Below are 27,241 nucleotides of genomic sequence, written 5' to 3' on the forward strand. Positions count from 1 at the left end.
AAAACTGTTCTCTGTCCTCTGGTGGCCCTCAGTGTCTTTCGCTGCCATTCCTATTTGGGGCGAATCTCTGAGTGCCCACCACGGAGATCCGCTGAGGCAGTGCCTGTCATGGGGGAGGGGACCTGCATCTAAAGGACACCATCTCTGGAAGGGGAAAAAAAATCATCTCCTCTGGGGACAAGCGGCCCAACATTGGAGGAAAAGTCACCTTCAAAACGTGAGTCGGAAGCAGCAGCAGGCGTGGCTGGCAGGGCCGCTTCCTGGCTTTCAAATTTTGTCCAGTACTTTCCCTCCTTACCTTCCTCTCCTGATTAGCTTCGGCATGATAGCATATTTTTGAGATTTCTGGTGCAAAATAATCACTCAGGAAATGTTAGATGCCTCCACGCTCCTTCATAGCCTGGTATTAGGCTGCAAGTGCATTTAAATGATGTCCCTCACAAAATATATCTACATATGAGACATGTTTAAATCATATTTTCAGATTTGTATAGTACTTTAAGACCTCCCACTCTGGCAGAGGGGGATCAATGGCATCTCTGCAGCACCAGGAGGCAGGTTCGATCCCTAGCCCAGCGCAGTGGGTGAAAGGGTCCAGTGTTGCTGCAGCTGTAGTGTAGGTTGCAACTGTGGCTCGGATCTGATCCATGGCCCTGGAACTTCCATATGCCTCAGGGTGGCCAAAAAATAAAAAATAAAAAAAAATAATGAATAATGTTCCTCCCAAAATATATCTGCATATGAGACATTTTAAAATAATAATTTAAGCTTGTGTAGTGCCTTGAGATACTACAAAGCAAACATAGTTATTTCAGACCTGGATGACACAGCCTAGGGAGCATGTGCTTTTTCAGACTTTAGCAACCTTAATGTCCTAGGAGGGGCCATGACCTGACCTGCATTCAGACCCCTTGAGGGCCGTCTGGGGCTGACACGAGGGCTGCTGGGGGCTCCGTGGGCTCCTGAGGCAGACAGGTGGATGTCAGGGCCCCTCTCACTCACCAGCCATGTGAGCTGGAACAGGTACCGTTTCCTCTCTGAGCTTGTTTCCTCTCTGCGAAATGAACTCACTCATCACACTCCCCAGGGTTGTGAGGCCCCGTGAGTGCAGGTTTGCAGAGGCCTGGGCCCCCTGCTGACCACCTCTTCCCCCACCCTGGCCCTGGAGGTGATGGAGGAGAGGCCAGATAGTTACACGGGCCTGACACCGAATCATGGCCATGCTGGGGCTGGTGGGAGCTGGGCTTGCTCAGCAGTTTTCCACCTGCGCTATTTGAATTCTTCAAACGGAGGGCCTGCTTCACGGGGCGCCTTGGAGAGGTTTGGTGGCTGGACTGTTGCAGGAAGGGTCCTTCCAGGGCCTGCACGTGGGCTCTTGTCTAACCCTGGAAATGAACTGCCTGAGGAGACATACATGCTGACAAAGCAGAGACTTATCGGGAAGGCAGCCTGGGAGGAGAGCAGCAGCGGGAGGGAACCAAGAGAACTGCTCGGCACGTGGCCCTGCAGCCTCAGGTTTTGTGGAAATGGGGTTCATTTCTGGGTTGTGTCTGCCCAGTCATCTTGCTCGCCCAGGGTCCTTCTTGGTGGCACGGGTCTCTCTCAGTCAAGGTGGATTCCAGCGCCAAGGATTCTGGGAGGTTGGTCCTCTCCTCCCTTCTATGGGCCCCTCCCAAGTCCTCCTGGTTAGTCTTCAGGGCAGCAGCCTGTTCCTTATCAGGGCCTCCTGTTGTGGGATAACACACACAAGTGGCTACTACCGTGCCTGGCCAAGGTAGTGGTTTCAGACAAGGGTCCCCTAACAAGACTGCCCCTTCAACTGGGAGCTCGAACGTGATCCCTTTCCTACGTTGAGGCTTATATTGGATCTTTGTTGTGAAACAATTTCCAATGGAAAAAAATCAAGGTTGGAGTCCACTGGATAGTGTCAGCACTGGGTAGCTTTGGCCACTCACCTCCTGGGTGCCTGAAGAGCTCTCCAGATCCTCCAAGCTGGCCTGGTTCAAGTGCAAGCACACAGGTGCCCCGGATTAGCAAGAGCTTTGCAAGAGCTACTTGCCCTGCTGTTGGATATTGCTGAGCAGCCCCAGCCACGTGTGGCCACTGAGCCCTTGAAAGGGGGCGAGTGCTAATCGAGATTTGCTAGAAATGCAAGACACACACTGAATTTCAAAAGCTTAGTATGAAAAAAGAAGGTAAAACATTTCATCAATAATCTTGTTGTACTGATTACATGTTGAAATAATATTTTTGATGTATAGGGTTGAATAAAAATATACATATATACACGCATATATATATATTTTGGCCACACCCTCAGCATTCAGAAGTTCCCAGGCCAGGGATTGAACCCAGGCCACAGCACTGACAATGCTGGATCCTTAATCTGTGGCACCACAAGGGAACTCCAATAAAATACAATATGAATATCCCTTTCACTTGTTTCTTCTTACATGTTTAGATGTATTTACCAGAAAATTAATTTTTTTTCCTAAAAAGAGTTAAAAATAGCCAACAGGTACATGAAAAGGTGCTCAACATCACTTATTAAGGAGGAAATGCAAATCAAAATCACTGTGAGATATCATCTCACACTGTTAGAATGGCTATCATCAAAAAGATAAGAAATAACAAGTGTTGGTGAGGATGTAGAGCAAAGGGAAACCTCGTGCACTGTTGGTGGGAATGTAAATTGGTGCAGCCACTGTGGAAAAAACAGAATGAGTTTTCCAATTAAAAATAGAACCACCATGGAGTTAGTAATTCAGGGGTAATGAACCCAACTAGTATCCATGAGGATGCAGGTTTGATCCCTGACCTCACTCAGTGGGTTAAGGATTCGGCGTTGCCATGAGCTGTGGTATAGGTCGCAGATGCAGCTCTGATCTTGCATTGCTGTGTCTGTGGTGCAGGCTGGCAGCTGCAGCTCCAATTCAACCCCTAGCCTGGGAACTTCCATGTGCCGCAGGTACGGCCCTAAAAAGACCAAAAAAAAAAAAAAAAAGATCTACCAGGAGTTCCCTGGTGGCCTACCACTTAAGGATTCGGCATTGTCACTGCTGTGTCCTGGGTTTGATCCCTGGCCTGGGCAATTCCATATGCTGCAGGTAACCCCTCCACACACACAAAAAAAGTAGAACTACTGCATAATCTAGCAATTCCACTTGTGGTTATTTACTCGAAGAAAATAAAAGCACTAACTTGAAAAGTTCTAAGCACCTCTATATTCTTTTTTTTTTTTTTCTTTTTTCTTTTGTGGCCACCCCATGGCATATGGAGTTCCCAGGCCAGGAGTCAGATCTGAGCTACAGTTGTGACCTAGGCCAGGAGGTCTTTTAACCCTTTATGTTCACTGAAGCATTATTTACAATACCCAAGATATGGAAGCAAACCAAATGTCCATTAACAATGAATGGACGGGAGTTCCCGTCGTGGTGCAGTGGTTAACGAATCTGACTAGGAACCATGAGGTTGCAGGTTCAATCCCTGCCCTTGCTCAGTGGGTTAATGATCCGGCGTTGCCGTGAGCTGTGGTGTAGGTTGCAGACGCGGCTCCGATCCCGCGTTGCTGTGGCCCTGGCGTAGGCCGGTGGCTACAGCTCCGATTCAACCCCTAGCCTGGGAACCTCCATATGCCTCGGGAGCGGCCCAAGAAATAGCAACAACAGCAACAACAACAAAAAAAAGACAAAAGACAAAAAAAAAAAAAAAAAACAATGAATGGACATGTATATATCGGAATACTACTCAGCCATGAAAAGAAGGAAATCGTACCATTCCTTGGATGAAACTTGGGGCTTTATGCTAACTGAAATAAGTTCAGACAAGAGAAAGACAAACACTGTGTGAATCCACTTATATGCGAAATCTAATAAAACAAAACTCATAGACACAGAGAACAGATTGGAGGTGGCCAGAAGTGCAGGTTAAGGGGTAGCTGGAAATGGGTGGAGGTGGATAAAAGGTACAAACTTGCAGTTATGAGCTTTAGAAAGAATCCCATGGTGGCTCACACTCCATTTCTACTGGGCTGCAGTAGAAAGGCCCTCCAGAGGGCCTTCCCATGCATTCTCCCATTTGATTCGTGTGACAGTTCTGTGTAGGACCCAACTGTGTCCTAGAGTCTCACGAGTCATGTAGGGGAAGGTGGAGGTCTTGGTCTTCTTATGACCCCTGTGACTTCAACCAGGTCTGCTTCTTTCTCTGTAAAGGGGGCTCCCGGGCAAGCCCATGTGGTTCTTGTAGAGCTCAGACCAGTCAGTGCACGAGACCCTCAAGTCTAACGGGGGTGTTGTCATCTTTACTGAAACTGAGCAGGGCCCTGTGGGGCTCTTGGACACAAAAGCCTTTCTGGGTCCCCCATTTCTAGTTTGTAGGAAATAGGTCGCATTTGGCCTCCAGGACCTTCCCTGAGATCCAAAGGGCAGGTTCCGACACCTGCTAATCAGGGAAGGGAGGGGATACGAGAGAGAGAGAGAGAGAGAAACAGTCTGGAAACAATGCCGCAGCCTTGGCGAAGGGTCCTGGGTTCCCAAGGAATATACGTAATAATATCTTTGAGCCTTTCTGCAGAACTAAAATCCCCAAGAAACGAAAGATGTTAACTACTTGATGAAGGCTTCCTCATGCCAGAACAAAGGAGGACCACAGAACCAGTCAGTCCTGGAGCCACTAAACCCCAGCTTTGAAGAAGAATATAGACTTGGCATCTGATCCTCATCTGCAGCTCTCTTTTCCAGCCCCAAACTATAAAACCAGTTCTCTCCCAAAAGAGGACACAGTCTTTAGGGCCTTAGCCTGCTGTGGCCTCCTTTGACTGGCAAAGCAATAAAGCTTTTTTTTTTTCCTTCTTTGCCCAAAACTCTGTCTCTGTGTTTCTATTTGGTACAGGGGACAGAGGTTGAGGTTAAGCAACATTATAAGAGGATGAGAAGCCTTTTCCACGCAGGGCCTGACACCTGTCCCTGGTGGGCCAGTGCCCTTTCCTGTCTCCCCCAGGGAATCTGCCATGAGCCTCAGGGCTACTCACTCACCCCCAGCCTGCTGCTCCAATGAGTTGTCAGATTGATTTGAGTGGAGCGGCCCCTGCAAAGGGCAGGCCTGCCTGCTGGCCTACCCTGACCTTTTGGGATGGGCACGGGGAGCCAGGAAAATAAAACTGACCCCAAAGTATTGTACAAAATGGCCCTGGGTCAAGGAGCTTCTCTATGCCATGGTTTTTCTTGCAAATAACTGGTGGGTTTTGAATCTTTACTGGACCACTCTTCATAATGACGCTTTCACCCCCTCCCCCTCCCCCAGGAAGATGTCAACCATTCTTTCCATTTTCCAGTTGAAAAAAAGAGAGGAAAACAGAGAGGTTGAGTGTTCTGTTCAAAGGCCCCCAACCAAACAGCGGCAGAGCCAAGAACAAGGTCCAGGGGCGAGGGGAGCAAGGGAGGTGAGGCACGGAGGGCTGAATGTGGCAGGAGCTGGCCTAAGGTGGCATGTGCCCAGACTGCACACGAGTGGCCATGACCTGCGTGTCCCAGAACTGAGGCTGAGCACATCCTCCCTCTGGGAGAGTCAGGGGTCCTTTCCTGGGGTGAGACCCCTTCAGGCCTGGTGCAAACCCTGGCCTTGCCCAGCCCACCTTGCGCCCTGTCTGATGGGAGTGCTAGTGTCAGGCGGGGGGACCCATCCCTCTGCCTCACCAGGGCGTTCTGTGATCTGATGATTGTCAGCTAGCAGGGTAGAGCTGCCCAGGAGCAGCTACATCCTCTCAAACGCAGCTTCTAAAAGGGCTCAGTGCTGAGCAGGGAAGATACCACAATCCCCAGGCTGTGGTCCTGAATCCCACACCTGGGCTCTAGCGATCCTAGGGGACAGGGTGCCACCCACCCCAGCTCTCCTTCTTCCGGGAGCACAAGACTGACACCAGGGGTGTCTCTGCCTTCGCTTACTGAGGGGCCCTGCTGATCCCACCTCCAGGCTCAGCTGGGGGGCCCCCAGGTCAGGGTAGCAAACACTTAACACAAGCCATCGTTATTAGCGAGGCCATCATTAAAGCTGCCTGAAATCTACTCCCCAAAGCGTTTTCTCACCCTGAAATGCTGTGACATCTATTTTCTAGAGCTTAGCTTACTGCTCACGGCATCACTGCATCAATCATTATCTGGTGCAGTAAATGCAAAGCAGAAACACAGCTGGATGTTTAATACGCCCCAATGCTGGGTCCCCGACACGTCCTTCTTTCCCTATGGCCTGTTCTTTTGACTCGGCCACCTGCTCTCTGGCCTGAGGTGCTGTCCTGACAGTGATTCATTTTTTAATTTTCTGGATTCAGCTTTAATAACACTCAACAGTGGAGGAGTCTCTGCTGTCTGTGGTTTTAAGAACTGAGTCATATTGTTCCTGGCCTGTGTCCCTGGACTCCAATCAATAGAAATTGGAGTTCCCGCTGTGGTGCAGTGGGTAAATGATCCGGCTTGAGGAGTGGGTTCAACCCCCAGCCCCAGCCAGTGGGTCAAGGATCTGACGTTACTGCAGCTGTGGCTTAGGTCGCAGCTGCGGTTCAGATTCGATTCCTGGTCTGGGAACTTCCATATGTCTTGGGGGCGGCCAAAAAAGAACAAAATAGAAATTGATAAGAGGCCAGGTGAGGAATTCCAGCAAGACTTTATTGGGACCCAGGAGGAAGCGAGAACGAGAAACAGGTACTCTTGTGGCTCCGAAGAGGGGCAAGCTGGTCCCTTAAATGGGGTGAGGGTGGAAGTGAGGATTGGATCCAGCTGGAGGGGCAGCTTGGGTTGTGGCCACCTCCTTGGTGGGGCTGGGTGCAGGGATCAGGCACAGTGGCCTGCTTTTGCTCTTGGCATCTCAGAAGTGGCCGTTGGTTTGTGGCCTTTTTGCGTCTTGTTGTCCAAAATTTGCCCCAGACGCATGCTCGCAGCTGTTTTTAGTCCCTTATACTTTCTTTGTATCTGTTGCTTGAGGAGCTGCTTTTCCAGGTGCAAGCACTGCAGCCACTGCACCAAAGGATCCCAGGTCCCAGGTCCTACCTGTCTCATTATCACAAAGCAGATTCAGCTTCCTGCTGCCAGTTACAAACAGCCTTCATCTGCATATCCCCTAGACTAGAAGCCCCCCTGGGGGCAGGGACTCCCCCCATCCATCTTGCAGTGTCTCCAGCCCCCAGGGCAGTGGGTTCCACCTTCCTGCCTGCTGACAGTCACTGCAGCTCTTCACTCCCTCCTGGGGTAGCTGGGAGAAGTCTGGGCAGGGGCAGCCGGCACATCCCCTGGGGCCCACCAGGCTCTCAGGAGGGAGCCCAGCTTAAGCTGGACACCAGTGCCAGAAAGGGAGTCGCTGCTCCTGAGAATGGGATTGTCCTAGGCAGGGAGGAGGGGATGGACAGAGGTAGAATCATTGAAATCTACATGTTAGCAAATCACACCTGGGTAGGCTCGAAGCGCATCTACTAACGCTGGGCTGTGGTGAAGGAAGGTGCAGCATTTGTTGCAGACACCAGGCAAAGAGTTCAGGCGGCACCAGCTCCAAACACCCCAGCTCCCAGATGGGTTCCAGAAAAGTGTTTTTAAAAGCTGGGTGAGGGAGAGGAGAGGCAGGGTGGGTCATAGAGGTTCACTGGAGCAAGCCTCCGGCTCCAGCAGGTCTGTCAAGTACTCTGTGTGTGTGTGTGTGTGTGTGTGTGTGTGTGTTCCCATCTGTAAAACAACTCAGGAAAATATGCATCAGATACTGTTATCTAGAACTTCAGAGAGGAGTGGAAGCAGAGGACAGGGGGAGGGGTCTGCCTGCTTGGGTTACAAATAGTTAGAGAAAGAGTAGCCTTTTTGAATTGTCCCCTCGGGCTCCTATTTGGGCCTGAGAAAAGCACCAACTCTTTCACTTGCAATCACCTTGTCCAGGCCCTGCGCCTGCATGGAGGCAGCAGTTCCCAGACCAGCTGTGGTGGCTGAGCTCTGACTGACCCTGAGCTGTCTACCAGGCATTCACGGGAACCACAAAGATGGGGGGACAGGGCCCAGCTGAGCTCCTGAGACAGCTGTGGATGCAGCCAAGCTCTCCACAGAGCCAGGGAAGCATCCAGTCTCCCAGGAAGACCCAGTGGGCCCCGGGGCAGCTCTGAACCCCACCAGGCAGTTGGTTGTGGGGCCAGCAAGCAAAGGCCTGGGCCACAGTCCTGCTCTGCAAAAGGCAGCAGGCCTCCACCTCAGCACCCAGGCTTCCAGGAAGTGGGCAGCTGCGCTAACCTACAGCCCACAGAGGCCATGGAGGAGGGAGCATGCTCTTGAAAGACGTGCACATTTCTGTGTGTCTGCATTTTCCAGAGGAAATGGATGGAATTTTTTTCAGATTCTCAAAGGGGTTTCCAGAGTTCCTGTTGTGACACAGCGGAAACGAATCTGACTAGGAACCATGGGTTGCAGGTTCGATCTCTGGCCCTGCTCAGTGGGTTAAGGATCCGGCATTGCCGTGAGCTGTGGTGTAGGTTGCAGACACGGCTCGGATCCTGAGTTGCTGTGGCTGTGGTGTAGGCCGGCAGTTGTAGCTCTGATTGGACCCCTAGTCTGGGAATCTCTGTATATCTCAGGTGTGGCACCCCAAAAAAATCCAAAAGACAAAAGACAAAAAAAGAGGGGGTTCTGATCCAGAAAAATAAGACCACTATACAGGTGCCCTCCGGGGTCACAGAGGTTCTCCATTTCCAGGTTACAGACCCCTCAGTCCTGTCGGCAAGTTTCCAACATTGACAGAGATAATTGACTGAATCGGACCTGGGGGTGTGACTCTGTGGGGGACCTGGGGTCACTGTGATGGAAGCTGGAATGGAACAGCTTTGGATGACATTTCTATTTCATTCTGTGTGAGGAGGAACATGCAGTTTGCAAAGTGCTTGTTCTTTCTGAGTAATTAGATGCAGATGCTCCTGTTAGAGCCATTTCCCTTCATTCCTCACCCACAGGCTCCGGGGTGTCTCCCTGGACAGACTGCTGGCCTAGCCCCGTCTGATCATCCTGTTTTCTGGATGTGAACTCATGTGGGTTTGATCACATCCGAGGGGGCTGCCGCCGGCCCAGGGCCATTGCTGCAGGAGGAAGATGATCCTGTGGCATTTTACAGCGCTCTGAGCCACCCCAGCGTCTAGATGCATAGAAATAGTGTCACTTTTCTTGGCAAAACTGCTTTTCCTTAGGACAAGGTAGGCATTCATCGACAGAGGCCCTTTGGGGCCCGGGGAAATCAGCCCCACAGACTGGATGAGAACCACCACCTCGAGCCACCCCTTGAGTTCTCAGCCCCCTCGCCTCACACCTCCACCCCTTCAGCGGGCAGACCCCGGCCCGGCCTGAACACTGGGTTAGAAGCACTCGAATCTCCAGGGGAAGCTTCCCAGGCTCTGAGGAGAAAATGTCTTCCCCCTGGCAGGCCTCACACAGGCTGTTGCGGGAAATCCAGACAGACTGGCCTTCAGCTCCCAGTCCTGCTGCTTCTCCTTGGAATTCACCCGATGGGACAGCACAATTCTCGAACTCATTTGGCTTTATCCCGGCCAGCTCCTAGTCCTCTTTGAAAACAGGCCAGCTGGTTTAGTGGCCTTCTGGCAGGAGAGGTGGGGAGTTCCATTTTCCACCCAAGGGCCTCATGGTTAATCCTCTGCCAGGTGCCGGGCGGCCTCCCTGGCCGGCAGGACCTGGCCCTCCTGGAGGAAGCAGGCAGGGTTTCTTTTTACTCGACAAGAGGAGCCAGGAGGGCTTTTCCCGTGAACTCCAGCCTCCCCAGGCCAGTGCCAGAGCCACCTTGCTACCATGACGCAGGCTGTCCCTCAGCCCGGCCCGGGGTCTGGCTGCACTGTGGGATGGAGGCCAAGCCAGGCCACACAGGGCAGGACGTGGGCCTCTCAGACCTCGGGTAGGTTTTTTCATCTCCCTCATTTGAAAGATGGTATCAGGATCTTTTTATTATTTTTTTTTTAATTTTTTGCTTTTTAGGGCTGCATCCACCGCATATGGAATTTCCCAGGCCAGGTGTCAAATCGGAGCTACAGCTGCCAGCCTACACCACAGCCACAGCAACATCAGATCCGAACCGCATCTGTGACCTACACCACAGCTCATGGCAACACCAGATCCTTACCCCACTGAGCGAGGCCAGGGATTAAACCAGCAACCTCAAGGATCTTAATCAGTTCGTTAACTGCTGAGCCATGGGAATTCCAAGTTTCAGGATCTTAAAGAGACAAGCTCTGGTATCCAGATACCTGGGGTCCCCTGACCTTGGGGAGTGACCACACCTGATGCTGGTTGAGGGGTCAAGCTGGCCAGGTGCTGACAGTGGTGATAGTGGTCATGGGTACAACTCCCCTGGTGCAGAGACCTCCCCCGCAAAAAAACCACACAACCCCTCCTGTCCCCTCACCCACAGATTCTCAGCTCTGGGTGGGATGCTTTGGTCACCAGGTCCTCGGCCCTCGGCTGGGCTTCTCCCCTGCCCCTACCCCACTGGGAATGTTCCCTTCATTTTCTTTTGTCTTTTTAGGGCCAAACCCGAGGCATATGGAAGTTCCCAGTCTAGGGGTTGAATTGGAGCTACAGCTCCTGGCCTACGCCACAGCCACAGCAATGCAGGATCTGAGCAGCGTCTGTGATCTACACCACAGCTCATGGCAACGCTGGATCCTTAACCACTGAGTGAGGCCAAGGATTGGACTAGCATCTCATGGATACTAGTCAGATCTGTTTCATCTGCTCCACAATGGGAACTCCAAGACAGAGGCTTCAGATTCAACCCCTCTCTCCTGCAACAAACAAAGCCCTGGACCACATGATGCTTCTTTTTTCTCTCTGACCATTTCCTCCTTTCTGAGAAAAGCTTATCCTTGCCTCTGTGTCTTAACTCAGGTTCGTTTACGGCCCTAGCCCCCGCAGTGTTCTCTTTTTTATACACATGTCTTGGAGAAGCTGGACTTTTCAATGGCTTATCTGAATTGGTATCTTCCCAGTTCAATCACTGGATCTAAAACCTCACATTCCCACCTCCCCATCTCCCATTAGGATCCTGTCACCCTGAGATATCCCACCATGAGCTCAAAGATCACATGGAAAGAGGCTTCTCAGCCCCCTTTGCCTGTTTTCATCAGCAAGCCCATCCATCTCGTGTCAGCCACCTGTGTTATGAATTCTGCCATTTTCTCTCTCCCATCCAGCCTCAGACTGGCTGGCCACTTTGCTCCAGAAGGTCATGGAGACACCAGTCAGTGATCCCTTCTCTTTATCTTTCCACCCCCTTAGATTTGTGGGAATCCAAGGAAATGAGACACCAATTTTTTTTTTTTTTTGGTCTTTTTAGGGCTGCCTCCATGGCATATGGAAATTCTCAGCCACAGCCACAGCCACATGGGATCTGAGCCACATCTTCCACCTATACCACAGCTCACGGCAACACTGTATCCTTAACCACTGAGCTAGGCCAGGGATCGAACCTGCATCCTCATGGATGCTAGTCAGGGTCGTTACTGCTGAGCCACAAAGGGTACTCTCTGATAGGTTTTTATTTGTCTGGGCCACCTCAGGGGCAGGACTGTGGGCAGGGTCCAGATGGTCAAGAAGTGAGGGGGACAGAGAGTAGCTGAGAAACAAAATTCTCTGTGCTGCACTTTCTTCCTCCCGGGAACAAAGACTAGGACCAACCCTACCCCCTCAGCCCATGCACAGAAGAAGCCTTGGCCCCTGGCTTTTTACCATCTTCAGACTCGCGAAGGAGGGCAGAACAAACCTCTTCCACTCCTGGCTGAGTTCTTTCCAAGAAAATGATCTCATTTATCTTGGTGAAAGGCTTCTTTTGAAAGTGCACATTTCACTTTCCATTATTCGATAGACACATAATGTCTTGCAGCTTCCTTCTAAGTGATTTCATACGTAGCGGTTACGTGTATTGTTCCGATGCCTTTGCGTGCCTCAATAAATCTCTATATTTCTTTCAGCACCATGGCAATAAAAATAGATTGGGTGATGTGTGCTGGTGGTTTGGGTTGTTTTAGGCACATTTTTGGTCTGGAAAGTAAATGCCCTGTGACTTAGGAGCAGGGGCTGAGAGGAAGGGCTGTGCTACAGATGGGGTCCTGCCTTCCCTACTCGGTGGAGTTAGATGGGTTGGGAGGGGCTGAGGTGGGAAGACAAACTTTCTTCAGGCCTTCCTGATGGGTGCAGGGATCACGGTAACTAGGTTTTGCAGTGGAAGAGAAGGACAGGGCTCAACTCTGAATACAACAGGAAAGGGGAGAATTTATGCCCAGGAGCAGGGCAGGGAAGTAAGTAGACAGAAAATTACTAGCAGGAGGAGTTCCCGTTGCAGCTTAGAGGGTTAAGAACCTGATTAGTATCCACAAGGACACAGGTTCCATACCTGGCCTCACTCAGTGGGTTAAAGATCTGGCATTGCCATGAGCTGTGGTGTAGGTCGCAGAGGGGGCTCTGATTCGACCTCTAGCCTGGGAACCTCCAGATGCCACGAGTGGGGCCCTAAAAAGACAAAAAAAAAAAAAAAAAAAAAGAAGAAGAAGAAATGGTCTAGTGGTTAGGACTTGGCACTTTGCTGCTGTGGCCTGGATTCAACCCCTGCTCTGGGAACTGAGATCCCACATTAAGCTGCTGAACATCAAGGCCAAAAAAACAAAACAAAACAAAACAAAAACACACAAAACCCATTCATCTATAAGTATATAAATAAATAAAACAAAAGCAATAGGAGACACTAAAGGAAATGCATTTCCAGAGAGACACATCATTTCCAGAGAGCAGGTTTGAAAATGAGCCCTGCAAGGGAATTCATGACAGGTGTCAGCACCCCGGATGAACAAAGTGCCCCAGGCACCCAGCTGGACACTTTTGTCTCCATGGATGATTCCAGCTTCAACTTCCAGGATGATTCACAGACACCAATTGGTCCCAAGGATTCTAAGAATGCACAGCTGTTCTAGTTGTCTTGTTAGACTTTGACCTTTTCCTTTCCTTCCACGCTGTCATCTTCCAAGTCACACTTATTACCAACCAGAACCTCCGGAACATCATCAGGGTCTTTAACTTGAAGAATCCATTCTCCCAAATCTTGCGACTCCTTAGACATGGACAGTGCTGTGATGGAATGAACTAATAAAGCAAAGCTTTGTCCATTTTTCATGTATCAATCCCTCACCACGGTAAACTGCTCCTTCCTACAGTATCCGAGATTTCAAGCATATACTGTTGCACATTTCTTGCAACTTGCTTTCTATTAGAATCTTCTGGTGTAGGATCATATTTTCAACAGAAATTCCTTGAAGAAACTGCACAGCCAGAGCCAATTTTCCAATGCCTCCTGAACCAAAAACTGCCAGCTTCTACTCACACATGGTGCAAACTTGTGAAAGCTAGTGCCTGACACACTGTCACCGGGTCCTTGAGCTGGCGTGGCCCCGTGCCTCGCGCTGCCTGTGGATCGCTGCTCCAGCCACCAAGCCTATCCTGCCTCTGCAGTGGCCGTGGCTGGTTTGTTTACAAGCCTGACTCTGGGAAAGGGTTGGTCTCTCTTTCTAGTTTTGGAATCGGCTTGTCAAGCTCAGTAAAAACTTCTGTTGAGATGTTGATTAAGCTTAAACTGAAGTTATACAGTTATTTGGAAGGGGAAATTGATATTTCTAAAGCTGAGTCATTTACTTTAAGAATACAATATGCTTCTTTATTCTGAGCAATATGTCCTTTAACACAACTTAGCAGTTTATTTCATGTCATTCTCATACATTTCATCAAGGTGTATTCTTAGGCATTCTGTATATTTTGATGTTATTGTACACAGGATATTTTATTTTTTATTTTTTGCTTTTTAGGGCCGCATTCATGGCATATGGAGGTCCCCAGGCTAGGGGTCTAATCGGAGCTACTGCTGCCGGCCTACACTACAGCCACAGCAACGTGGGATCCAAGCCTCGTCTGTGACCTACACACAGCTCATGGTACTGTCGGATCCTCAACCCACTGAGCCAGGCCAGGGATCGAACCTGAAACCTCATGGTTCCTAGTAGGATTCATTTCAGCTGTGCCACGGAAGGCATTCCCACAGGATCTTTTAAAGTGTAAAAGACAATGTTGATGAGACATTTTACCTTTTCTTTAAAGTAACCAATAGTTGCATCTTAATCTTATATTCTCCCAACATACTGAACCATTTTATAAAACATTATGTTTTTACAGTGGATTTTTCAGAGAGATAAGCTCTTTTATTTTTTTTTCAAAAAATAAAAACAAACAGAAAAATAAAAGCAATAGGAACTGGAGTGGCAGTATGGGTTGCAGCTGTGGTTGGGATCTGATCCATGGCCCAGGAACTCCACATGCCTTGGGGTGCTCAAAAAAAAAAAAAAAAAATCAATAGGAAAGAAGTTGCAACTAAATTTTATAAATATATACCCCTCAAATTTGTTCATGCTCCTAGAGTTCCCTTGTTCCCTCAGACAGTTAAGGATCTGGCATTGCACTGCCATGGCTTGGGTTCAATCCCTGTCCCAGGAACTGCCACATGCCATGAGCATGGACAAAACAAAATTTGTTCATGCTCTAGTCCCAGAAAAATTTGGCTCTGTTATATTACCTGGAAAAAGGGGTTTTGAAAATGTAATTAAACTTACAGACCTTAAAATAAGCACGTTATTCTGGACTTTCTTTTACTTTTTTTTTGCTTTTTCAGGGCTGCACTTGCAGCATATGGAAGTTCCCTGTCTAGGGGTCGAACTGGAGCCACAGTCACAGAAATGTGGGATCTGAGCAATGGGAAATTCCTCTGGACTTTCTAGATGAGCCCCAAATTAAATTTGTCTGGTAGTCCCACCTTAAAAAAACTTAAAAGCAAGACTCAAAAGGAACAAATTTACTTTGTGTTCCTGAACAAAGCTCAAGAATATTTATAGGAATTCAAAATATCCAGCAATCAAGGTAAAAGTCATCAGGTTTTGCATTCGATCAAAAATTACTGGAGTTCCTGCCGTGGCTCAGTGGAAATGAATCTGACTAGCATCCATGAGGATGAAGGTTTGATCCCTGGCCTTATTCAGCAGGTTAAGGATCCGGCGTTGCTGTGAGCTGTGGTGTAGGTCACAGATGCAGCTCAGATCTGATGTTGCTGTGGCAGTGGCTAGGGTGGCAGCTGCAGCTCTATTGGACCCCTACCCTGGGAACCTCCACATGCTGAGGGTTCGGCCCCAAAAGACAAACAAAGAAAAATTACCAGTCATGGAGTTCCCATTGTAGTGCAGTGGAAACGAATCCGACTAGAATCCACGAGGATGCGAGTTCAGTCCCTGGCCTCACTCAGTGGCTTAAGGATCCGGCGTTGCCACGAGCTGTCGTATAGGTCGCGGATGTGGCTCAGATCTTGCATTGCCGTGGCTGTGGTGTAGGCCAGCAGCTGCAGCTCCAATTTGACCCCTAGCCTGGGAACTTCCACGTTCCTTGGGTGCGGCCCTAAAACAAAACAAAACAAAAAAACAGTCATGCAAAGAGGCAGGACAACACAACTCATAATGAGGGTGAAAAAAAATCAATCAATTGAAACTGAACCAGAATTGACATAAAACACAGAATTAGTACACATGGACATAAACTGCTATAACTATATTCCACGTGCTCACGAAGCTAGAGGAACGATTGCAAGTGTTAAGCAGAAACCCAAACTGGACTTCTGCAGATGTGTGTGTGTGTGCGCTTATGCACTATGGTACACACACCTCTGTGACTTCAGCTGAGGGAATCTCTATTTCTGTAGACACAGTGACCAGTGGCCAGCGAAAGATATCAGTTTTGCAAAAACCAGACTGACTTGCATATATCTCTACCAAATGCAATAGTAGGTAAACACGCTGTGGGATTTCTGTGGAATCTCAACCTGTATCTTCTGGCATTTTCAGGGGATTTTTGACCAACTAAATGCTGCTTGCATAGGTGACTTTTAAAAAAGTGTACTTACTGAATACAGCAGGTGTCTTCTGTGAATGGCACCACTATTCTTTTGTTTAGAAAAATGGGCCCACACCTGTTTTCTGTCAGAGGTTTTTTTCTGCGGCACTTGCTGCTTTAGTGAAGGCCCCTGCATGCTTGAAATTTCTAGTATCTGCGGGATGTAACTCTGTCTCTGGAGCAGGGCCCCCTAGGAGCTCTGGAGGTGAAAACAGTCAGTATCCGCAAAACCAAGCCTATCCTGGCTCTTCAAAGGGATCAAAGGGGCCCAGGATTGCTGATGCTGGGTTCCATCTCCCTTCCTCCACGTTTGTGGTTCACTAACATTATCTGGGCAGAAGACAAGGGCTGGGCTGTTAATGTGGCGAGAAGCCCTTGGGACTGAATGTGGCCCTTGGGACTGAAATCTTTGTGTTTTGAAGTAAAATCCCTTTCCTTTAGCCTCCCAGGTCTCCCCTCTGTCTCAAAAGGCTGATTCAAGAGTTAATGATTAGGAAATATTGTTACAGCTAAAAACTAGTTAAAACAGTCTCCGTGATGTTATATCCTGCCTTGGCTCACCAACTTACTACTCATGTTTACTTTCTCGTTAGAGTTATGTTGTACGAATGTCTGGCTTTTCACAAATGATCTCGTCCTTGCTTAATGGCTTTCTTTTCCTAATGGTGACTTTCTAGTTAGAGTTCTACTATTACACCTAGTGTTTCCTTTTGTAATTGAAACTCTCCCTAACACCCCTTCCCCGTAAGCAAACGTCATTCCAGAGAGAAGGTCAAGGGATGAAAACAGCCAGAAATCACCACCGGACTGACTGATGCTGGATTTGAGGACTCTGAAATGATCTATGGATGAAGAATAATGTAGACGCCTTAATCAATAATCCTGCCTTCCAAGCTAAACCTATAAAGCCCCTTGCTATCCCCTCTCAGGACAGGACATCATTTGGAGGCATTAGCTTGCTGCGTCCTTTGCCTGGCAAAGCAATAAAACTGTTCTTTCTCTTTCTTAAGACTCTGTCTCCGAGACTTAATCGGCGCCGGTGTACAGAGGCCACATTTTCGGCTATAGGACCCACAGAGGCGGCTGTGACTTCACCCCATCCCGCCCCCATCTGCAGGGGACACAGCCGTGGGCAGGGCGCAAGCCCTGGAGAAGTAGTGCTAGAGAGAGGAAGAGGCCCAGAGAACACCAGTGTTGGAGTTCCTGTCATGGCTCAGTGGTTAATGAATCCGACAAGGAACGATGAGGTTGTGGGTTCGATCCCTGGCCTTGCTCAGTGGGTTAAGGATCCGGCACTGCTGTGAGCTGTGGTGTAGGTCACAGATGCGGCTTGGATCCTGCACTGCTGTGGTGTAGGCCAGCGGCTACAGCTCTGATTAGACCCCTAGCCTGGGAACCTCCATATGCCGCGGGTGCAGCCCTAGAAAAGGAAAAAGACAAAAAAAAAAAAAAAAAAAGAACACCAGTGTTGAAGTTTGAAGAAAGTGAAACGACCATGGACATGAGAGGGTCAAGGAGTGTCCAGGATGGCCGGGGAAGGTGGAGGTGACAGCCCAGAGCCAAAGTGTCCATCACATGGAAGGCATGGCCAGGCGCCCAGGTCTGTAGAGACCTGGCACAGGGTGGGGATGGACCCATGTCCTAACAGAGGTGTCAGCGTAGCGGTGAGGAAGCCAGTTTGAGCCGTGTTACCGTGTGGCCACCAGGGTGGTGGTGGGGAGAGTGGGAGGCTCCACGTGGGTAACTGTCTGATTAGGACCTAGAAGGTCAACTGTGAGAGACAGGAGAGAAAGCTAAAGGCGAGGGCATAAGCTGGTTCAGGTGAGTTTAGAGGAGGGAAGAGCTGAGCTTGTTGGGATGCTGGAGGGATGGAGGAGCCCCGAGTGTTTCCTAGAAGCCAGGTCCCCATGAGGCCAGGTCCCCAGTCAGAGTCAGAGGAATGAATTCTCAGGCCTGCTAGCCCAGGCCTGAATTCTCTGCTGCCCCACCCATCTCTCCCTCCATCTGTTGGGCCAGGATGAGCCACACTTGACTTGCTTTCAAGGTCCCAGAGTTAAAGAATCCTGTGGTTGCACAGTGCAGGACCGCCTAGAGAGGTTGAGTGACATGGTTAAAGTCACACAGCTAGCTGGAGCTGAATTCCTTCTCTCTCTCTCTTCCCCTCCCTCCCTCTCTGCTGATGGCCCTCTGCCCCTCCTGCACATCTCCTCCCCCACCCCTCCCCCTTTCCAGAAAGGCCAGTGGGACTGGGAAAATGCCCCCCAGGTGGCACCAGAAGCAGCAGAGCCTACTGTTGACTCACAGCTGTGGTGCCGGCACAGCTTTCACGCGGGTACTTGGCACGCAGTCTTGGCTCTCAGCAGAATGGTGCTTTGTTGTCATAAATGAGCCAGTGCCCTGAAGTGAGCTGGCACCAGTGACATCCACACCTCTGCCCACAGGGTCAGATGCTCTGGTACCTTCGGAAGCGGGGGCCCTTCAGTGTACCATGTGGCTCTGCCTGGGACATTGCAGAGAGGAGATAAAGACGCCAGCAGCTTGTGACTTCCTCCTGGGTAGGGCCTGGGAGATTTGCTCTGAAGGTCTTTGGGGCAAGATTTTCCTCTCCCTGGCTTGGGTTCAGGCCCTTTAGCTGTGACGCAGGATGGCGACTGATGTCAGATCTGGGGACAAGCCCACAAGAGAGGGTGGAAGACGGGTCATCGATGCTTCCCCGCGGGAGAGGGGGAAGCGGCTGGAGGAGTGGCCACTCCGCAGTGGCCCACAGGCTGCCCTGTTCTAGCTCAGGGCCCATGGAAGTCTTTGTTTTTCCTTTAGGTTGTAGTTTATTGAGGACCTAGACACTGCTATTTGCAGGGTCAAACACTGCTATCACACACGCGAGTTTCCATCCACCACGCAGTTTGCCTCCAAGAAAAGTTAGGCCACACGAAAGGTAAAATATACCTGGGCGTGAAGCTGGCTCTGGTTGCCAGGCAACTGCTCTCAGGGGGATAAAGTCCACACTGCAAAGTAACATCTACCCTCCTCTCTGAACATAAAATCCCACAGAGAAACATCATTCCTTAAACTTAAAGCTTTCATCTCCCTTCAATATGTTAGCATGAAAGAAAATTTTTTTTTCCATTTTTTGCTTTTTAGGGCCTCATTCGTGGCATATGGAAGTTCCCAGGCTAGAGGTCAAATCAGAGCCACAGCCACAGCAATGCTAGATCCAAGCCACATCTGTGACGTGTATCACAGCTCATGGCAACACCAGATCCTTAACCCACTGATCAAGCCCAGGAATCAAACCCGCATCCTCATGGATACTAGTCGGGTTTGTTATGGCTGAGCCACAATGGGAACTCCAAGAGGAGATTTTTTAAAGTGTTACTAGTTACTTATATTATCATAAGAACGATTTCCATGTTATTTTACAGCATCATAGAATCTCTAGAAAGGGAAGGACGCCACTGCCTCCAGCTGAGGCTTGAGCCTCTGTCCAGTTTCTGATGGAACTGGAAGCCTTGCCCTCAAAGTGTTCCCTGGCTGCTCTTGGAGCCCCTCTGAGCCTCAGTTTGGGTGCTTTAAAATCTGTTTCATGGAGATGAGAAACCCAGACTTGAAAGGTTGTCTGATATGAATTGAGCCAATGAGAAAGTACAACCGATAGTCTGAATGAGTAGGAAGAACTCAGGAAGCATTCCTGGTCTTGTCCTCCACTGTAGCGCATCAGCCAGGCCCAGTTCTTCCCTGGCCCTGGGCAAGAAGCTGGACAGCCCTCAGGCCTTTGCTGGTCTTCCCGAGGTAGCAGGGGGACCTCCAGACACTGGAAGTCAAGACACACTCTCAAGTCAGCCCTGAAAACATCTAGTCCAAGGTCCGGATGGGCAACTGAGGCTGGATCTACTGACCAAAGGTGTATGTGGTGTTCAATATTTTGACTATCTTTTTTTTTTTTTGTCTTTTTGCCTTTTCTAGGGCTGCTCCGGCGGCATTTGGAGGTTCCCAGGCTAGGGGTCTAATCAGAGCTGTAGCCACCGGCCTACACCACGGCCACCGCAACGCGGATCCGAACAGCGTCTTTGACCTACACCACAGCTCATGGCAACGCTGGATCCCCAACCCACTGAGCAAGGCCAGGGATCGAACCCGAAACCTCGTGGTTCCTCGTTGGATTCGTTAACCACTGAGCCATGACAGGAACTCCAATATTTTGACTATCACCTCAACATCAACCCTGATAGGTTCCCAGAACCCCCAGCCTACCCCCACCCCCCATTGTGGGTTTTGGAGTTGGGCACTGAGATAACAATGGCCTGTGGAAAACAGCTCGCCTGCAGAGATTAACCGCTTATAAAGATTAACTGCTCTCGGTCACGGGACTGGACTCCCTACCCCTCCCTTGAATTGTGTAACCTTCCCCTCCTTCTTTTTATTGTTCCTGTCACAAGTTCCCTCCATAAAGTCCCGCCACAGATTCTCTCCATGAATCCTTTAAAAGCCTGGCATCTCCTCACAGTCGCAGCTGGTGCCATCCTGAGCTCAGGGCATCTTTTTCAGATGCCTTCATAAATCTCTCTTGCTGTGGCCTTGCGCGGTCCTCTCGGCAAACCTAACACACCCCCGCAGTCAGGGAAGAGCCATGACCTATCTGACACATTTATTGCTAAAAAACAGAATTTACAGACAGCTCAGCCTGCTTAAATGTGGTCCACCTCCGCTCAAACCGTGTCTTGTTGAACCGAGGGCTTCTACCCTAAATAGGAACTCCTGTCCCATCGAAAAGGAGGGCAGACAGCAATTACTCTTGAAACTAAGAAAAAAACATGACCATAGATTATTGTGACTGATTTAACAAAAACCAGTGGCTGAGTTAGACACGAATTAACTCAACATTACTTGCCTCCATTTTTCCTCTTTTATTTCTCTGGCTCTTGCCTCATAGATTATGGGTTTTGTTTGTTCGTTTGTTTTTAACGACTTTACTGAGGCGGAGTATACATGGCACAACACATACCCCTGTGAATATACAAACAAATGCTCTATAGCAAATTTACGGGGTTATGCAACCATCCCACCATCCGCTTCTAGACCATTTCCATCACCCCAGAAGGCTCCTTCATACTGACTGCACTTAATCCCCACTCCCTCTTCCAGCCCCAGGCAACCACTGCTTTTCATCTCTATGAATTTGCCCTTTCTAGGAGCTTTATAGAAATGGAAATGGAATAAGTGCAGATCAGCAGTTTATTTTATCATATTTATAATCATTCCACTGTAAAGAATTTCGTTTAATCATTCTCCCATTACAGATTGTTTTCATTTTGGGGCTTTATAAATAGCCGTGCTATGAATAGTCACACACAAGCCTTTGGGTAGACACCACGCATTTTCATTTTTCTTAGGAAGATACCTAGGACTGGAATTGTTTTATTTATGTGGTACGTGTATTTTTAACTTCTAAAGAAACTATCAAACCGTTTTTCACAGTGGCAGCACCATCTTTCATTCCTACCAGCAATGGATGAAGGCCCAGTGTCTGCACATCTTCACCAGGGCTTGATATGGTCAGTCTTTTTCATTAGAACCACTGTATGGCCATCATTAATAAGTCCACAACTAACAAATGAGGGTGGAGAAAGGCGACCCTCCTACACTGTTGGTGGGAATGTAAATTGGTACAACCACTCTGGAAAACAGTATGGAGGTTCCTCAGAAAACTAAATATAGAACTACCACACGACCCAGCAATCCCACTCTTGGGCAAATATCCAGACAGAACTTTCCTTGAAAAAGACACATGCATCCCTATTTCCTAGCAGCACTGTTCACAATAGCCAAGACATGGAAACACCCTAAATGTCCACAGACAGACGAATGGATTAAGATGATGTGGTACATATATACAATGGAATACTATTCAGCCATAAAAAGGAACAGAATAATGCCATTTGCAGAAACATGGATGGAACTAGAGACTCTCATACTAAGTGAAGTAAGGCAGAAAGAGGAAGACAAATATCATATGATATCACTTATATCTGGAAACTATGGCACAAATAAACCCTTCCACAGAAAAGAAACTCATGAACTTGGAGAACAGACTTGTGGTTGCCAAGAGGGAGGGGGAGGAAGTGGGATAGACTGGGAATCTGAGGTTAACAGATGCAAACTATTGCCTTTGTAGTGGATAAGCAATGAGATCCTGCTGTATAGCACTGGGCACTATATCTAGACACTTATGATGGAGGATAATGTGAGAAAAATAATGTATATATATATATGTGTGTGTGACTGGGTCACTTTGCTGTATGGTAGAAAATTGACAGAACACTGTAAACCAACTATAATGGAAAAAATAAAAGTCATTTAAGATGTAAAAAAAAAAAAAAAAAAAAAACACTGTATGTGTGGTCTCTCACTGTGGCTCTTGTGGGTAGGTGTGTGCGTCGTTTCTCTAATGACTGATGGTGTTGAAACCTAGCATTTATTGAGGCAATATTTTATCATGGTCTCTCCATTATTGCCATTTGGTGGGATCTTCCCATTCAGTGTCAGGGGAGCTCGAGCAAGGCTTCTCTCTGTTTTCCCCTCCCACCTCCACCATGGGGGAGAGGAATGAGACCTTGGGAAGAAACAGCATTACATTTGGTTTTTCTGACCCAAAAGCTCTGGGCACAAAGAAGGTCTGGACTGGGCAGAGACTGCCTTAGTCATCAGCTCTCCGAGGAGGTAGAAATCTTCATGTTCCATTCTTACCTGTCAGCATCTAGAATTCCCTGATGTCTGCCCCAACAAGAAAACAGGCCTACGCTGCAAAAGATGCTTAAATTTGACCTCTCGCCTTTCCCGTGTCATCCTAGGCCACACACACATTTACAAAAGCACTGTCCTGTAGAGGATGTTTGCATCCAATGATGGAAGCAACGTGGACCCTGGAGTCTGTGCCCTGAGGTCGCACTTTGTAGAATGAGTCATAGGGGTGGGTGGGGAGGGGCTGCTGGTGATGCCTGAACCTGTTTGTAAGGCACAATCGGGCACCAGCCACCCCAGGACAGTGATTTTACAAAGAAGGAGCATAAAACTCAGAGATCATAGCTGAGTGCATTTCATTCTTCCAAGAATTGGGGTTGGGGGGGGGAAGCCAGAGGGCTGGAGGGTGGGGGGACACCAGAGTGGGGAGGATGGGGTTAGGGGTGAGGAGTGTGGGAGTGGCAGGTGGAGAGCCCCCAGGCAGGCATGACGGCTCTATATCAGGAGATATTCTGACGGTCACGGTCCAACCAAGACTCCTCGGGACAGGCCGCATCCCCACCAGGGAGGCCTCAAATGTTCATTGTCAAGACGATGAACTGGGGATAAAGAGAGAGAGTGCGGTCACCCACTATTTTCCTAGCAGCCCGGTTTGTTTGTGTCACGGGCCTTCCTCCATTGGATCGCTGTGCTGCAAACCCAACTTCTGCCTCAACAGGTAATAATTTTAGAACATCTGACTCATTCTCAGCAGGTTAAGGTTAAGTTTTCCGGAGGCCCTGAGCCCTTTCTGAGTGAGCTCAGATCAGTGTGGACAGTGAGAAAGAGAGAGAGAAGGAGACAAGAGAGGGTCACCACACCCGAGACCCTCTTGGGAGGGAGGGAAGGAAGGAGGGAGAGAGAGAAAGAGGGAAAGAGAGAGACCAAGGCCAAGGTTACAGGAGGTGGCCGGGTGGAGGAAGCCACTTTTAGCAGAGTATCTGCAGGTGAGGCCAACTCAGGCAGAGGAAGGCTCAGATTCTCTCCTATGGGGAGAGGAGGGGTGTTTAAAACAGTGGCTCCCGGAGTTCCCATCGTGGCGCAGTGGCTAACGAATCCGACTAGGAACCATGAGGTTGCGGGTTCGATCCCTGGCCTTGCTCAGTGGGTTAAGGATCTGGCGTTGCCGTGAGCTGTGGTGTAGGTCGCAAACGTGACTTGGATCCCAAGTTGCTGTGGCTGCGGTGTAGGCCGGTGGCAACAGCTCCAATTCGACCCCTAGTCTGGGAACCTCCATATGCCACAGGTGCGGCCCTAGAAAAGACAAGAGGACAATAAAATAAAATAAAAAATAAAAGTGGCTCCCAACTTGGCCCCACACTGGACTCACAGGGGAATTAAAATACTAGTGCTTGGGTCCCACACCCAAAGCTTTGCATTTCATGGGTCTGGGGCATGACTAGGATGCTGAAGTTTTTAAATCTTCCCAGAGGGTTTTAACTTGCAGCCAGAGTTGAGGGTGGCAGGTTTAAAGGGAGAGGGAGAGGTGAGGGGCTCAAAGGTTTTTCCTGTTGTCCTTGGGAGTGGTAAGCACAGGGCTAGGGCGAGAGCTTACAACCACTGGCACTGTTGTTGGGGAGGAGGAAATAGCATACAGAGCTCAGTCCAGCCCGCACACCTGTGGACACTTGGGTTGGAGGTGACACCTTGCATCTGAAGCAATAGAATGCTTCCTCCATGCTTCTGAACTTTGGGGCTTTTGACTGGTTGAGAGTTTTTGGTTTTTTGTTTGTTTGTTTGTTTCTGTCAGTCTTTTTTGTGTTGTGGTTTAGTTAGTTTTTTTTTTTTTTCTTTTTAGGGCCACACCTATGGCATATGGAAGTTCCCAGGCTAGGGGTTGAATCAGAGCTGTGGCTGCCGGCCTACACCATGGCCACAGCACCACCAGATCTGAGCCTCGTCTGTGACCCACACCACAGCTCACGGCAACACAGGATCCTTAACCCACTGAGTGAGGCCAGGGATTGAACCTGTGCCCTCAAGGATGCTAGCCGGGTTCATTATCACTGAGCCACAACAGAAACTTCCTGGTTGAGAGTTTTTGATATCAAAGCTGCCCCCTTACCAAGGGCACGTGGCAACTGCCACACTTTCTTCACGCTTATTGGTGGCAAAACATTGAGGTAAATGAGAAATAAAGGTGGACACAGGGGGGCATGTTGTTTTCACAAGGGACTAGCTGAGCATGTATGTCTTTCCTTGGCATCCTGGAGTGTTTAATATGTTACCCATCTGAGCTGGATTTATTGAATGCGTTGTACATGCCAAAAGTGAAAGAGAAGACTAGAAAAGAAAAAAGCTCAGTCTCTGTTCTCTATGAAATCATAACATATCCAGGCATCTGAGACACACATGAGAAAGGCAGTGACGCATCAACATAATAAATTGCCAAGTTATGTATTATTATAAACCAAAACATCTGGTGTAAAATTAAAGCCTAGGACTCTGTCTGCAAATGGTGAGACTGAGGCACAGAGCAGGTTGATTGACAGTTCCATCCCCTGTCTAACACAACCTGTCATCAACCTCTTTCTCTTGGATCAGTCAATAAAATAGTACCCGCATCCAAAGTTACTGCTGACTCTGGAAATGAGCCGATGTGTGCGGCCTGAGCACAGAAAAGCATGGGGCGGAGGAAGAGCTCAGAGATGGGAAGGAGATACCAGCTGCCTGACCCTACTTGCCCCTGGGTCCAAGGGAAAGCATAACTGGACAGAAAGCACAGGGAGAGAAAGGAAAAACAGGGAATAAAAATTATGAACCACTGAAGGAAAGTGTCCCCGCTCCCCTTTGGGCAGAATGTTTGACCATCGTCCTCAAACTTTAGCAGGTTTAAGAATTAATGCCGATTCTGCTAAAATGAGATCTGATCCAGTGGGTCTGGGGTGGGACCTGATACTCTGCATTTCTTATTCTTGTTTTTATTTTGTTGGTTTTTTTCTTTCCTTTCTTTTTTTTTTGGCTGCACCTGTGGCATGTGGAAGTTCCCAGGCCAGGGGCTGAACCCATGTCACAACAGTGACAATGCCAGATCCTCAACCTGCTGTGTCACCAGGGAACTCCCTTGTGGATTTCTTTTATTGAGATGTAATTGACACACAACGTCGTGTAAGTATCAGGTGCAAATGTGTGGACTTGCTACATTGATATATTGTAGTGTGGTCACCATCCTGGTGTCAGCTAGCACCTCCACCCCGTCATGTCAGAGTTTCTTTACTGCGGTGAGGACAGTTAAGATCTAGTCTTAGCAGCTTCGAAGTCTGTGACATGGACTATAATTATGAGGTGGGACCCTTCATTTGTTACAAGCTCCCCTGGGTGATAGTCACGCCACTGGTGCATGGACCACCCCTGGGGCAGTGGGGGAGGGCTAGCCACACCTTAGACCCTCATCGGAGCCTCTGAAACTGACCCACACGTGCTCCTCCAACAGTTTTACTGTGATCAGTCCCCCAACTGGGAAAAGCTGTGCCTCTCTCAGGGTTTTGAGGTGCGTGTGTGCATTTACACGTGTGCATGCGTGCGTGCACACACACACACACACACAAAGACCCACCAGACGGCGTGAACGAGGAGGCTGAGGAGCCGAGGGAGCAGAGGGAGGAGGACGTGGGGGCAGGGTTTGCGAGCTCAGTCTGTCCCGGGCAGACTAGTCTCTCTGGCTCAGTTTCCACCCCTGCAACATGGGGGTCCTGTCAGTCCTTAGCTCGAGCGGCTGTTGTCACGAGGAGACTGACAGCGAGGTGAAGGGCACCTCTCAAACACCAGCAATGTCAGCATCGCCCCCAGGCTAGTGTGAACCCTCCCATTTGATCCCGATGGATCACCCTCTCAGCAAGCGTGTGGCCTCTGCCCAGTCCGGGCCGGATTCCCGGGCAGAAGGCCTGGCTCGGCCATACCTCGTTTATGTTGAGATGAATGAACTCCTTGTTCTTCGTACTGAGAGCCTGGAACATCCCTGAGGGGAGAGACGGGAGAAAGGCATCGCTGTGGAGGAGTTCCTCAACAGGCCTCCTGTTTCCCAGACCCAGGGCCTCTGAGAAGCCTGTGGGGGAGCTGCTCCATCTGCCGGCAGGAAGGGAGCTTCGTGGGCCGACTAATGGGCTTTCTCCCAGGGCGGGGAGCCTCTGGGATGCCCGTGATGGCAGACGTTGGCTGGCAGGTCTCTCACGTACCATATGCCAGGCAGCCCGTCAGCTCCTGGATGTGAAACACCACCCCCATCTTAACAGAGCCCCTGCAATCCACCCCCTTCTCCCCAGAAAAGCAGCACACGGACCTAGCAGTCTGCATGAGTCTGGAAAGCTGCTCAGTCCCTTTTGAGAGGGTGAGCATCGGGTGTTCCCACACGTAGGTGGAGCCGGGGTCTGAGACAGAGCCCGTCCAAGCCAGATGCCCCGTCTACCGCCCTGAATAACAGGAGAGTTATTTTCCTCTCCCCACCACAGTCTCCACATCGTGGCCAAACCCAGGCC

The 27,241-nt window shown here is 49.4% G+C and overlaps 1 protein-coding gene across 3 annotated transcripts in view; it reads right to left on the reverse strand.

Annotated features, from left to right (window-relative positions):
• Positions 1-21,203: 21,203 nt before the first annotated feature.
• CAPN9 (calpain 9) overlaps positions 21,204-27,241 on the reverse strand; it is a 43,314-nt gene continuing 37,276 nt past the window's right edge. For all 3 annotated transcript variants that reach the window (XM_021073119.2, XM_001927215.5, XM_084996880.1), the window contains 2 exons: positions 26,666-26,724; positions 21,204-23,326 (listed from right to left, as the gene is read on the reverse strand). In XM_021073119.2, the coding sequence (XP_020928778.2) occupies positions 23,300-23,326; positions 26,666-26,724 (86 nt within the window). In that variant the 3' untranslated portion in view covers positions 21,204-23,299. The remainder of the gene's footprint in view (positions 23,327-26,665; positions 26,725-27,241) is intronic.

Source organism: Sus scrofa, chromosome 14 (assembly GCF_054392235.1).
Source record: "Sus scrofa isolate SSC_HxYL_T2T_F1_AM1 chromosome 14, Sscrofa_HxYL_maternal_Yorkshire_Landrace_v2.0, whole genome shotgun sequence".
Taxonomy (NCBI): domain Eukaryota; kingdom Metazoa; phylum Chordata; class Mammalia; order Artiodactyla; family Suidae; genus Sus; species Sus scrofa.